The sequence below is a fragment of the Thamnophis sirtalis genome, unplaced genomic scaffold (genome assembly GCF_051295495.1).
Source record: "Thamnophis sirtalis isolate CommonGarterSnake01/CBP01778 unplaced genomic scaffold, rThaSir2_p1.2 scaffold_3, whole genome shotgun sequence".
Lineage (NCBI taxonomy): Eukaryota > Metazoa > Chordata > Lepidosauria > Squamata > Natricidae > Thamnophis > Thamnophis sirtalis.
In genome coordinates, this window is record NW_028261383.1 from 102,789,538 (window position 1) to 102,804,500 (window position 14,963).

The 14,963-nt window shown below is 39.8% G+C and overlaps 1 protein-coding gene across 1 annotated transcript in view; it reads right to left on the bottom strand.

Annotated features, from left to right (window-relative positions):
• Positions 1-11,580: 11,580 nt before the first annotated feature.
• STK10 (serine/threonine kinase 10) overlaps positions 11,581-14,963 on the bottom strand; it is an 88,762-nt gene continuing 85,379 nt past the window's right edge. The window contains exon 19 of the mRNA XM_087709627.1: positions 11,581-14,438. Coding sequence (XP_087565753.1) covers positions 14,298-14,438 — 141 coding nt within the window. The 3' untranslated portion in view covers positions 11,581-14,297. The remainder of the gene's footprint in view (positions 14,439-14,963) is intronic.

A 14,963-nucleotide genomic window follows, 5' to 3' on the forward strand; every position in this document is an offset into this window, starting at 1 on the left:
TATATTAAAAAGTTTGTCTCCCCCTCCCCCTTGGATTGTGAGCCGCCCTGAGTCCCCCCAGGGAAAAGGGCGGCATATAAATAAACTTCTATCTATCTATCTATCTATCTATCTATCTATCTATCTATCTATTTCTTAAGAGTCCTTGCAGAAGAAGAAACAGAAGAGAAAATGGCAGGGAACTTTGACACTGCCTAGGATCAGCCATCCTTTGCCTCCCCGAAGGGGCACTAGCCATCACTTGAACAAGCCTACTTGCCTAGAGACATAACGAATAGGCAAGACGATATTCTGGCATCCCCTAGGAAAAAGACCCAGAGAAAAGGACCTTAGAGACTGCACTTACTTAAACTCCCAGAGGAAAGGCAGGTGCAGGAAAAGCCTCCTGCAAGGCAATCTGGACTCCTAGTAATGTTGAGTCAATTAAATATTGGATGTAGGAAAGAATTGTATTATTACAGCGGTTGGAACTACTGGAAACTTGCAAACCATTTTGCCTGGTCCTAATAAAAATGCACGAGTTTGGTCCATAGCATAGACTAATGCGAGTATGATTGCTTTCTATATTGGCTATCAAGAGGTGAAACCCATTCTTTCTTCTTCCACATCCAATAATAGATGGACTGATTTTTTTAAAAAAAATCATGCTGATTGAATAGCTTTTATTTATTTCTCAGGAGGTATTTTTTTTAATTACTCTTAAGTAAAAATTTGCCATAATTTGTAAAATATATTCAATTCTATTTTAAAGTGATTAATTCTCTCGGATGGGTTACATTTGCCTATTTTACCAATGGGGAATAGGCACAGATAATCTGAATACCACCATTGAAAATTTACACTGATATGAGTTTTTTCCCCCCATGGTGTTTGCGTTTCATCCTCAAATGATACTTTCTTGATTTTTGTTTGCCACTCGGTTCATAAAATATCCTTAAGCAGATTGTAAAACAGAGGCTCAAAACAGAAGCAGACTGCAGTTGAGACATCAAATTCTTCTTTGTTTAGTTAGGCTACAGGGAATACGTTATCCCACAACCGAACAGTTCTTATATGCTAAGTCTCACTTTTGACACATGCTGCATTCCAGGTAACTGCAACTGACAATCTTATCTTCTCCAGCTAATAGCAGAGCCTTCTCTAAGTCTCTGGACAGAGCAGTATGGTGGAACTTGTGTTTCTCTGACGCAGCATGAATTTTATAGATCTGTTAAGTTTTGCAGAGCTCCTGATAAGCAATTCACCTTCCACAAATTTCACATCACATCATAAAGAACATTTAGCTGTCATTTTGTGCTCTGTTATCTCATCCTCTCAGATTTAGAAAAGTGGGCTTAACCATTTTGTGAGGTATTAAAAAGAGCAACAGGAATTATGGATAAACAAGGAAATTGGATCCTATGAAGTAGAACTTCATTTATGCAATTGGAGAGCTGCATTTAAAAATGAATATAGATTTAGTGCTGGCATATTGCTGTCTTTCAAATTGATTGACTTTTCTCACAATCCCCTCATCTAGGAAGGTTTAAGCATAACCTTCCTTACATTCAGCAGCAGAGGGGCTGGATACAAAATAACTTACGTTCTAATGTATGGATGATTTTTCCTCCGTCTATAAAGGTGTCAGCATTGTAAGATTCCACTTATGCTTTAGAACAGTGGGTCTCAACCTTCCTAATGCCGCGACCCTTTAATACAGTTCCTCATGTTGCGGTGATCATAAAATTATTTTGTTTTCCATATTTTGGGGGGAAATATGTGTTTTCCAATGGTCTTAGGCGACCTTTGTGAAAGGGACCCCCCAAAGGGGTCCCAACCCACAGGTTGAGAACCACTGCTTTAGAAGAACAGTGTGTCTGTCATCTCTGTGGTGGCTCCTAAACATGATAATGTTCTTTGAAAATAACATGATCATATATGACAAGTATATTTGTGGAACTACTGTAGTCCTATGAGATAGGTCAACCCCTAAAAATACTCTCTTATCCTTCTTTAAAAAAGATTTGACTGCCATCATTCTTATTCCAAACACACAGAATCCCGTTGTGTAGACATTATTATGTGTTCATGAAGGGAACACATTTTTCCTTTTACAGCATGAGTATCCAACTTTTGGGCTTGCCTGGACTACCTTGAGCAAAGAGGAATTGTTTTGGACCATATATAAACTAGTTAATGTTATATATTTAATATAGTTAAATATCATTTAAAAACCACATAATTATGTTAAAAGATCACAGTCTTGCGGAGCTGCATTACTAGCTGTCCAGGGTTGCAAGTGGCCCATGGGTCACACAGGTTGGACATGCCTGTTTCAGAGCCTTCTTTGATCCAGCAATATCTGTAAGGGAGCTCCAAACTGGATATGATAGCATTGCAATGGAAGCTTCCCCTTTTGGCATGTGTGTTGATATCACATGTATGTACAAAGGTGGGGGGGTTTCAATTCTAATGCTGCAACTGCAATTTGGCCTATTTTTACCATAGGCACCTGTTCTGACCTTTCTCCTCCATCCAGGAACGAAAGTCAAAACCCACGTAACTAAAAAGATTTCTTTTAATCAGTCAAGACTCTCGTTGGCTGCAAGCCACATAAACAAAGAGATAAGCACTCTGGCAGCAAGTCCTACAAAGCTTGGCAGCAATGCACACAAACTCTGGCAGCAATCCAGCCTGCCAAGTTTGTTTCTGGTTAGTCCTTAACGTGAACATTGACTTCTGCAAAAGGGCATGGTACAAGCAGTCTCTTTTATAATCAGAAGAGGATCTTAATAAGCATCAACTGAGTGTAATCATCTCCTATAATTACGCAGTTGTTCCTGCCGCCGAGTAGCTGTTTGACTGCGTGCATCCCGAAACAACTCACAAGTGTTTTCCTGATCACTCCCTCTGATCCAAGGCTCCAGCACCACCTGGTGGCCAACCAGTCTCTCCTCGCCCTGCTCGGAATCAGCACCTCTCCAGGATCCTCCACCTCTTCCAGGGCCGACTCATAAGACCCCTCACTGTCGGAGTCTGGCGGCAGCTCCAACAGCACCTGCTGGGCCACAACAGGCACCATATTTAAAAACTTTTAAAATGCATTGGTTTCTATTGTAAATATTATTAGGATATTGAATTTGTAAATACTTGGTTCCAATTCCTTCTAGCCCTTCCAGTGGCAGAAAAGCTGAGACTGATTTATGTATGATGTGTACCTATTTCCCTGCTTCCTTTTCTCCTTTATAGATGTTGCCACTACTGGCTGCTTCTAACATAACTTGTCCCAGTCTTTAGGGCCGCAACCGAATTGCCTGCAAGAATTATATAGGAGGAAAGATTTTACTTCAAAAAGGGGCTTAGGTAGAGGATTCTTCCATTGTGATAGTTGCATGCATCTTAACTCAAATAACCTTTAAGATGTGTCAAAGTGATATTAGAGGCAGCCTTAAATAGTACATTAGTCAGGAAAGGTGTAGGCCCCAAGATTCTACTTTGATCTCATTAAAAAACAGGCAAATATATGTGGAAAGCAACTTGCCATGCAAAGAGGGCCATACTCAAGCAAGCACAGGACCAGTTAATGATCAGGACGCAAAAAAAAATTCACCAATTGCTACTTGGAAATGCTACAAACCACAATGAAATATTACCTAGATAATTCTTTCTGAACCTTTAGGAATAGCTCACCAGTGGAGGTTATTTGGAGGTCAGCCTATGACAAGATCGGACCTTGAGATTTTGTCTGGTAGATGAAGCCAAGAAAGATTCCACCAAGTAGTTATCCAAAAGTTTGGCAAATAGGACTTGGAATGTCCAAGATGGATTGGAAATTCAAACCAACCAGTCATCAGTCATTTTAATTATGCTTTGTATAGTGGAGGAAACCGACTTTTAATAGTCTGTTACAATTTCTGCAAAAATCATTTCTGGAAATAAAGCCAGTAGGGCTTAGATGGAGATGCTGCAGCATCTTCAGGTAACTTATTCTATTTCATAAGTGTTTTTAAACATTAAAAAAAAATACTAATTCGAAAGTAACCTGTGTTTCTTTCTTTCTGTATACTTGAATATTTCTGAATGTTAATATCACATGCACACAGTTTTGGTGCCCTTTCAGTAACCGCTGTGCATTGAGCAGTTCTGTTTATTCCGATAATTGAAATTAATCTCACTGAGGCTCACAGCACTTTGTTATTCCCCTGTACCCAATAATTGGCTCCATCATTAAGACACTCCAGTGTATCATTTACAAGGAAATTGTCAGGAGTCTAAGAGAAAGGCAACCAGCAACAGGGAAGCTGTAAGAAAAAGACTGGTTCAGTATACCAATTCTATTTGAATGACATGGACTGTGTCAGATGAACCGTTGTCTACAGCACTGCCAATCCACAATCTCTTAACTTGGTGTGAACCAGTGGTGCAATTCAGCCTGGACATCATCACATCCCATTTTTGACACTCTCTTGATTAATGTTGACTTCTAAACTGTCTCTCCCGCCCCCCATCCCATGTATCTGTGATTGGACATTTTAACCTGCATATCTATAACCATTTTAAGCTTTATCTGCTATAGAAAATTTTTGGTTTTTTTTAATTTTACTTTTTTACATTTACTTTGGTGAAATATAGATAACAGCAAAGAAATGTAATATAGTGTTGGTAAAATGCAATATTGTATATGAATATACAGATCTTATTTTTTGTTAAGATTTATTTTATTTTAATCAAAATTAATAGGAGTGACCATACCATTGATTCCAGACTCCTGGAGATTCAAGGCTTGTGGAGATATCATAATATAGAGTTTCATTTAAAAATTCCATGGAAAATCATATTTAAGCAAAATAAATATAGTCTTAATACAATTTCTCTAGTGAATTTGTCATTTCAGATCATGCTACCTAATTAAATTCCTCAAAACATCATCCATTCTTATCTTTAGCTTTAGCTTATAACATCTTGATTAAAAAAACCCCACACCAAAAAAATCAATCATTATTTTAATATAGTACCATCTAGTGGATTAGCTGGGGACTGCATCATAATGGTCAGAAATGAAAAGAAAAACTATGTTCTATCTGATTTTAGATATCAAATTTTTATCTCACTTTAGTGTTATCTTCAGGTCAGTTTTCCATTTATATTATTTTTCAAGAAAATTTAAAAATATTTATAAAAAATTAATCAGAGTACTTTAAATGCACAAAATGATCAAGGTTTCTTTCAACTTTTATTTTACCCTAGTGTCAGATCCCTAAAAGTGATATGGCCATTTAATTGGGAGGAGGGGAGCCTCAGAGTTAAATCATTAGCTACATCTGAAACAACTGAGTTTTACAACTTTACAACTGGTTTCCTGTCACCGGGGGACTGAAGCTCCCAATATCTCTGGAGGGATGTTTATGATAGCCATGTGAGATATATAACTTTGATGTCTAACTTGAGATAGCCATGGGAACGTGTGCTTTATTGATTCCCAGGGCAGAAGAGTTAAGGACGCATCTTCACACTTGTGTATTGGTCAGAATCTGCATTTGGACAAAGGGGAGAGGTCATTATCAGCTTAATCCCATTTACATGGCCTAAAGGTTTTCAGATGCTGCTTTGCTTCTAATAGCTTCCATCCTGACTGATTAAAGGTTCCTTTTGAAATAATCCATTTCAAGAGTCTTTACTTTCTCAAGTTAGGAGAGGAGCCATTACAACTAGCTCCGTGATGGCGAACCTATGGTACGCATGCCACAGGTGGCAGAACCCTATTTGTTGGCATGCCAGCTGCCGGCTGATTTTTCACCCTTCCTAGGGCCAGGGAGGCTGTTTTCGCCCTCCCCAGGCTTCAGAAAAGCCTCTGGAGGCTGGGGAGAGCGAAAAAACGGCCCCAATTGCCCAACCGGAAGTTCGGAAATGATCCGTTTCCAGCATCCGGAGGCCTGGGGGAGGCAGTTTTCGCCCTCCCCAGGCTTCAGGAAAGCCTCCAGAGCCTAGGGAGGGGTCGTGCACACATGTGCAGGGGTGGGGGCAGGGTTGCACGCACATGCAGAGGTGGGCAGGGAGGAGTGAAGTGATGTGGGCACCAGCATGCATGCAATAGCACGCATGTGTGCACAATTTTGGCACACCATAAGAAAAGTTTCGCCACCACTGCCCTAGCTCAACATACTTCAGTAATGATAGACTCCTGACTGAAAGGTTTGGAATGATCTTGCATCTTTTGTTGTTATGTTTAAAATGCCATCTTATTTTTTTTAATGGTAACAATATAAACACAGCAGAAAAAAATAGAATGACAATGATGAGAAGGGAAATGCTTGTACTTTGGACCTTTTCATACTTCTACTCAAGATATCAAAATTTCTTGCAAGAACTTCCAGGTGTGCAGATTGATAATACTCATTCAAAGTTGGTCAAAGAATCCACAACTTTAAAATGTGGGAATTTATTGGAGAGCAATGTTGCTGTGAAAATGCTAGCAGTAACTTGGGGACTCTTCACACATTCCTAGAATCATAGAATCATGCCCTTGGGACACATTTAGAGAGCCCAACTCTCTGCTCAGTGCAGGAATCACCAGACCAGGGGTCCCCAACCCCCAGTCCATGGGCCAGCACTGGTCCATGGCATGCCAGTAACTGGACCATGCAAATAAGCAAAGTCCCATCCATGGGATGGAGGCAGCATGTGAAACCACACCGCCTCCACTCCACAAAGAAACCTCACTTCACAAGTGTCCAAAAGATTGAGGGCTTCTGTACTAGACTATTTATGTCAGGAGGCATCTATTGTTCCTTCAGCAGTAACATGAATTTGCAAAGTTATATTGAACTAACAGCTTGATTACCTGCATTATTTAAGTAATTACTTTCATCACAGCAGTATTGCACCTGCATGACACCTGCATAGCAACCTACTAAAGGTGAATGGTTTTAGGAAGGAAATATTATAAATTAAGGGCTGAGCAGGCATTGGAATAGTTGATCTGCTTATAGCATGGGTGTCAAACTTGATCACGTCACATGATGTATCATGACATATTGTGATGTTTTTCAGCTTTGCGGAGCTGGGTGGGGGTGGCCTGCATGTGACACATCTGGTCCACGGGTCCCCAGTTTGACAGGCCTGGTATAGAATGCCAGCAATGTTAGAGCTTTGTTCACAGATAAAGTTCCCCTCTTCTCCCTCTTTCACAGAGCTATTGCTGCAGCCTAGAAGCAGAAAATAAGAGCAGGCATCTATGAAGTGGAAGATTGATGGCTTGTGCAATGAACATTCTAAGTCCAGGTATAGGTACAAGTAAAGGTTCTGATCTACACTGTGCCAAATGTTTGGCTGCTGATTACACCCAAAAGCAAGATTTATATACCTCTGTGTAAAGAAATTTTGATATCTTGAGAGCAGAAGATACAGTATTACACAAAATTTAGCAAGTGAGTGGTTTTCCTTTTAGTATCTATATTATCTAAAAGGTGGCTTAGGGTGGAAATATCTTTACATCCTTGTTAATGGATAGGAAGGGAGCTAGCTGTGAGCTTTCTTGATGATGATAGAAGAATGTAAGAGTTTTAGGCTTGTGGTGATGGATTCTAAACTACCATCTTTTCCAGACTCTGAAAAGATCATAAAAACCACCTTCCCACTCAATTTGTTCCCCCCAAGTGTGTAATAGCATAATGAAAGAGCAGAAATGGCAGAATATGCATTGGTAATGGCTATAGCTGGCTTGTCCAAATTGCTGCATCACCTGAGGAACATCAGTAGTTAGTTGACTGGTTTGTGAATCTATCTATTGCTAATGTTGAATTGAGGTACTGGTGACCTGTTCTGTGTGCCCTTCTGTTCCCAGTCATTTGCCTGGCCCAGATCAAGAACAAGAATATAGCTTTCCTTGTAAGAGGACTAGAAGAGTCGCCAGGATCCATGTCAAGCTTTTGACAGGTAAAGTAAATTTATCAGAAGTTTTTTCAACCAGACTTATCGGAAAGGAAAGGGCGTTATAGAAATCTTAGCAAAGAGATTACTTTCATTTTCAAATTGATCTCTGTTTATTGCGGCAAAGACTTCTTCATATTCTTGTTAATACCGTAACCTTTTCAGTATGTGCAGATGGTCTGAATTTGTGAATTCACAAATCATTGTGACAGTTCACAGCACAGAGAATCACCAAATTAATGCCCTTGATGAGGATAGTGAAATAGTGACCCTAGAATTGTACAATATGGGCCAGTCTGATTGACACCACAGATAGCTGGAAAAATGAAGTGGAATTAGTGATCTGTGAAGATTAAATGCCAGAGGGAGGGGGGGAAAATCAGCCATCAAATTTTGTAAACTAGACATTAACTGATACTGCGAAAGACCTACACAGCAGAAAAGGGTAATATCTACAGGAATTGTAAAAGTTGATAGAGAAACATGAAAGTAACAAATGTCAGCCAGTTATATGTCATTAAGAGTTAAGATCCAGTGCTTAGTAGGAAAGCATGGGTGAAGGTTCTACCCTTGAACTGTTGTTGTTCATGTTCAACGAATTGCTGTGGAAGACATCTGGTAAGGAAATATTGCAAGGCATTAAAAGAAGCATCAGAAGAGTTCAAGGAAGGAACCGGAACCTTGAAAATGTATCAAATGAAAATAGAATTAGATGAAAATGCACAGCCTGAGTCCCACAAAATAAGGCTTGTTCATCATGGCATGGTGAACACTGAAGTGGATTGCTTGAAAAAGGATAGCACATTTTCAAAAGTTACTTTGTGATCATGGATCACTCCTATCATCCTGATTATAAAAACAAACTGAACTGGGAGATTAGATCAGAATGGTTATTTTAATTTGTGACTTGTTTACATATGGTCTATCAAGCATAGAAGACATGCATGCAAATATTAGGCATGGTGGTGCATATACAGCAATTGGAACACTTACACCTTTCTGTACCCCATTTATTAAGGGCTCAGCTTTTCTGAACAGTTCAGGCTGTTCCCTGGCCCTTTAAAAAGGATTTGGCTTTGGTGCTGATGATGGGGATAGAAAAAAGAAAACAAAATTACAAGAAGAGCAAAGAAAGGAAGCTGGAGATTGCTGGTTGTGGCAGTAAGACCTAAGCAGTGATGCTGAACGCCACTGAAGGCAACGGAATAGTTAGAGTAGGCAAAGATGGGTCAGTGGCCGAGGTGAGCTTAAAGAGAAGCTGAATAAATCAAGTGTTGCAGATTCAGTGTGGACCAGCAAATTACAAGTGAACCAGGCACTTGGAAACCAGTGTAAGTCGGCCTAAGTAGGCCTAGGGACTAGCATCGGAAGAAAGTTAAAGCAAACCATTTACCACTCCCATCAGCAACCATCTTAACGGCCCATGATGACGACTAGAACCTTCCAATAGCTAAGGAAAAATAGCCTCGACCTTACCCCAAGCCCCAGTTGTTCTCAAGTGATTGTAAGGAAGGGGGAGGAAGGGGGAGCCAGAATCCAGGAAAGGCAAAATAAATAGCATAGCAATTTCATAAACATAGATAGAATCATCTATTGCAGTGGTTCCCAAACTTGGCAACTTTAAGACTTGTGGACTTCAACTCCCAGAATTCTCCAGGCAGAGCTGGCTGGAGAATTCTGGGAGTTGAAGTCCACAAGTCTTAAAGTTGCCAAGTTTGGGAACCACTGATCTATTGATGGTAAAATTATTGATTAGGAAACAAAGCAGTAACGTCTTCTTTCCTAAAAAAAAAAAGAAAGAAATTTGTAAAAAGTTTGCAATAGAATTTTCATTTCTAAGGAGTTGTGTACCTCCCTGCCTCTGAGTGTTGCTGTCTTGCAAATAAAACCAATGGTATAAATAATATGGAACAACTCGCTGCAGCTGCTGGACCTGGCCGGTTGTCCTGTGGGACAATTGACCACAGGAGAATGCCAGAGGTAAAGGCAACCTCCTCCTTCTTCTCCCTCCTTGATTTGGCTTATCCCCACCCCCAAAATACCCCTTGAACTCTTGAGGCAGAAACTCCTGTGCGTAGAAAAATATGTGACTCTCTCCCTCTTCCCATCCTCACTTTGTCCTCCCAATCCCCCCCACCCCAGTCTGAGCTACAGGGGAGGAGATTTCCCTCGTCTCCAGCATTCTCCCTCAGTGAGTTACCTCTCAGTGAGGCAGCTGGAGCCAGATGGCAGCCAGGGTGAGGTGGCAGCGCTGAGTTGTCCTAGATACTTAGCTTACAAGCAAACGCATTACAGCTCACTAGAATGAAGGTATTTGCAATGATGCCTTGTTAGGAGACTGCTTCTCAGAACAGGAAGAGTTCTCCAATGGTTGTGGAGGTTTTTTCTTCTATTTTTTTAAGGTAACGATAAAGGTTCCCCTCGCACATATGTGCTAGTTGTTCCCGACTCTAGGGGGCAGTGTTCATCTGTGTTTCAAAGCCAAAGAGTCAGCGCTGTCTGAAAATGTCTCGGTGGTCATGTGGCCGGCATGACTAAATGCCGAAGGAGCACAGAACGCTGTTACCTTCCCACCAAAGGTGGTTCCTATTTTTCTACTTGCATTTTTACATCCTTTCGAACTGCTAGGTTGGCAGAAGCTGGGACAATAATGGGAGCTCACTCAGTTACTTTTTCAGGTTTATGTTCCCACCAGTTTGGTGCTGTTTTAATATTATAATTTTTGCACAAATTCCAATGGATCATTTGTGCTACTGAATTATTGGGGCTGGTTGGTAGCTCAACAGCTCGAGTCCTAACAAGGACCTAGGAACTATTAAGGTAACGTTGGAGGATATAAGCTGTTCTAAATAGGGTGGTTTTTTGTAGAATCAGAATGTTCAAGTCTGATGAATTTAAAATTTCCAAATAGCGAGGGCTCCAATTACAATCGGGACAACACTTGATTTATTTTTCCACAGTCGCTCAACTTCAGTTTGCAAGTCCCGGTACTTTGTGATTTTTTCTTGCTGTTTATCTTCAATTCGTGCATCTCCAGGTATTGCAATGTCAATGAACCATACTTTTTTTCTTCTCAACTATTGTTATGTCAGGTGTGTTGTGGGCCAAGTGCCTGTCAGTCTGGATTCTGAAGTCCCACAAGATCTTGACTTTCTCATTCTCTAAAACCTTCTGAACCAGTGGTCCTAACCAAGGACCTAGGAACTGTTAGGGTAATGTCGGAGGATATAAGTTGTTCCAAGTAGGGTAGTTTTTTGTAGAGTCAGAATATTCAAGTCCGATAAATTTAGAATTTCCAAATAGCGAGGTAGTCCTTTAGGTATTGCTCCAAGGGCTCCAGTTACAATCGGGACAACACTTGATTTCTTTTTCCACAGTCACTCAACTTCAATTTGCAAGTCCCGGTACTTTGTGATTTTTTTCTTGTCTTCAATTTGCTTATCTTCAATTCGCGCATCACCAGGTATTGCAATGTCAATGATTATGATTATGATTATTATGCTTATTATTATTATGCTTATTATTATTCAGTATAATAGTTCATATCAAAACAGAACCATTGTAAAGTTACATTAACAGTCTATGAAAGATGCAGATCTTCCTTGCTATCAATGTCAACCTTTTTTAAATAATCAATGATGGAGTCTTGTACATAGTTTGAATTAGTCACAGTTTGCTTCAAGAATTAATAGTTTAATATTAACACATTCCAATACAGTACAGATATTTTCAAGTAAGACCATCTATATTTTAAAAAAACACTTTGTACAGGGCCAGCAAGCTGTGGACTTAGTTTTTTTTTTAATACCAATCAACAGAATCCTGAAACACAATTCCACTGTAGCCAAGCCAAGATCATGTTTAAATACAGCTCAGCACTGCTGACCTAAAGAGACACACAGCAGGAATGCAATTCTGGATCGCAATGCAAAGGCTTAGTGGTTCGTATTTTATTAGATTATTTACATCATCGTGGTAACCAAAAGAGAGAAAATCCGTGAGATTTTTTTTCAAAAAACCCCTATAAAAATACAAAATACCTTCTCTCTCCCCACCCTCTCCCGATGAACCTCCCCCCCCCCCAAATTTCCCCCATAGGTTAACAAGTGTTTCAAGAAGGGAAAAGATACTTTTTTCTTTCAATAACCTTCCTGGAAAAACTGGAAAGTGCATATTGCACAGAGGGAAGTTCCAGCCCCTTAGGGAACAATTAGGATCAGTTTGGCAAGGGAAGGGAAGAGAGAAAAAGCAATTGTGAGTGTATGCCATTATTTGCTTTTTCTTAGCCAAGAGAGGAAAAAGCAGGAATGTGCATACAAACCAATGCACCTAAGACACAAGGCATCCATCATTCTTCGTTTAAAGAAAATTTGCCTTTACTTTCAACATTCATGTGCAGGCATCGTTCCCTTTTCTCTCTCTCTCTCTCTCTCTCCTCACACCTTATCTTAACACACAAAGATCCCAAACAGTTTGAAGAGGGATTTAAAGTGCTTTGTGAACACACACACACACACTCCTTACAAACGTCTAATTTCCAGTATTCTTTTTGCAGACATTTCTTTCAGATTGTATTTTTACCCTGCCACCTTTAATATAATCCTTGACACATTATGGCTGGCTCTGTCAGCAGCCACTAGTTTACTAAACTTCAATTGACATTCCAACAAATTAGCTGTCAGCACAGAAATCAGGTCATTAGCAACAGTGCTCCAAAGAACAGTGCATAAGAAAACAAAACCATTTTTTCCTACTGAGAGGGCACCGAGCTGTGCTTAGAACAACCCTATACTGATCACCGAAAGGAACACTGGACCATGTTCTCTCCATAGATGCGCACTGTTCTGAGATGGTGAAAATGGAATTGTATCAGCTTTCTGTTTGGACTTATAGCTAAACAAGTACCAAACAATGCACTTGGCGCATATAGCTGGTTGCTCAAATTGAAATTTGTGTGAATTATACTTCATCAATGAGAAAACAACAATTTAGATATAACTCATAGGGAAATGCAAACTAGCAAAGAGGACAAAACCTTTGGGAATGTATATTAAATAATTCGAAACATGTGGGAGGGAAAGAAAAGAGATCTCTTTGGTCAAAAATAGCATTTGTAGAAAAAGTTTGAAATACTGAAATACTGCTTTAGCATTTCAAATATATAATAATATATTCTACAACCTGTGGCTTCTCTTAGGTGGCCCTTTCTATTGATTCAGAAAAAACTGCAAAGGCTGGAATTACTCATAGCAATCCAGCATTGCTTTATTTCAAAATCGTGTTTTCAATTCTGAGCACACCCAATCATTTAGCAGGAGAAAATCCCTAAGCTAGCATTTGCTGCTCTGTGAAAACTTGAAAATCATATACAATTTGATACAAAGCAAAGTGCCTTCAATCTTAATCCAGCTACACATTTGTTGTCATAGACATCTGGGGTTGTTCCTCTTTAATTTACCTAAAGAATAAACACTAGGCTCTTTCCATAAATTCAGCAGAGGATTCATCCTTGACTGTGGAAAGAAAGGGAATTCTGGTTCACTAGCACACAGGTAAATCAAAGGTGCAATGCTGCATCTGAAAAGAGAAGCTACTGGGATCACAGGTGATTGACAAAGCAGAGAAAGATCATTCTTCCTTACTGTACATTTACAACCATTTAGCTTGGGCAAGTCTGTTTATTTAAACACAGCCCAGATTGGAAGCATTTTCCACAGTCTCTACTCAACCTTCACCAGGATAGAAATTCATTCCTCTGGCTACCCTGTTTGTTTTAAGACTGCTTTGCTTTTAAATGTCAGGCTATTCTATATCAAAGGAAAAAAAATGCAAATTATGTTGCAAGCTGTTTGGAAGATGCTGATCAATTCCAAAAAGGAAGCACAGAACAAAAAGCAGTCTTTTGCTTAATTCACAAGGGTGGTGATGGTTTACTGTCATCTTAAAGGCTATCACAGGTAAACATTATCTACTATTGAGTCTCAAAGTTCTACTCTTGAGTAAAACCACCTACTCATTAAGCTCAGACACACAGGAAAGCTAACTTGGAAAATTAAACCAATACTGTAATTAATCTTCTCTTAGATCCTTTCCACTGTCCCTTTAGGAAATGGTAAAACTGGCTGGGGAAGGATTCAGCAAGCAATGTAGGTTCTATAGTTGACCCCATCAGCTGGTCCTCTTGAAGCTTGCCACAGCTTGCTTCTAACCTATATGTGAACCTGCCTCATTGCTAGTGGATCAGGTTGATCCACATTGACTATCTGGCACACAACAGAACAGGAAACTCTGATCAGAGTTGGCAAAGAGAGGAAGGAGCCCCGTCTGCTGATTTCTCTCCAACAGGCAAAGGCAAGAATTACCAAGCCTTGCCTTCTTAACCCCAAGTATTATGAAGCCTCTGCGGAGCTGAATGGGACAAATTTAGCAGGCTTGTTTGGTGACATAGGAGACAGACCATCAGTTTCTTCACTGAGTTTGAAAAACATATCTTGTTCTCGCTTTTTTTGATTCAGTTCATCTTCTAGTGCCTGAAACACAAAGACAAAAGAGGTGAAAAGGTAATGTTTTCTCTAATAATAACCTTGGCTTCTCTCTGGGTTCCTGCCAGCTTACATGCAGCTGCAGGTTGAAATGAATATGACATCAGAAGAAGGAAAACAAAGGGCATGCAATGCAAACCTGCTCACAAACTTTCAAACTCCTCCCTATTTGTTTTCCTCTAAAATTATTTCACAATGCAATTCTGATAAATTAACAACAGTAATAACAATAGTTATTGCTTAAAATAACTGTTGCTTGTTTTCTAAAAGTTATTCAGTACCTGATTATTTATAAATGCTTTATTTCTTAAATATTAACTGTTAAGAACAGCAACAGAATCCTTCTTATTCTTTGTTTTAGGGGCCACCGGGGCCTCAAGGGGAACCAGGGCCTCAAGGCGCTCCAGGACCAAAGATGTATCTCAGTTCCTTTAAAACAAAATATGTCAACCTTGCTGACTGGGGAATTCTGGGAGTTGGAAAATGGGCCGTTTCTGGCCTCCGGAGGGCTAA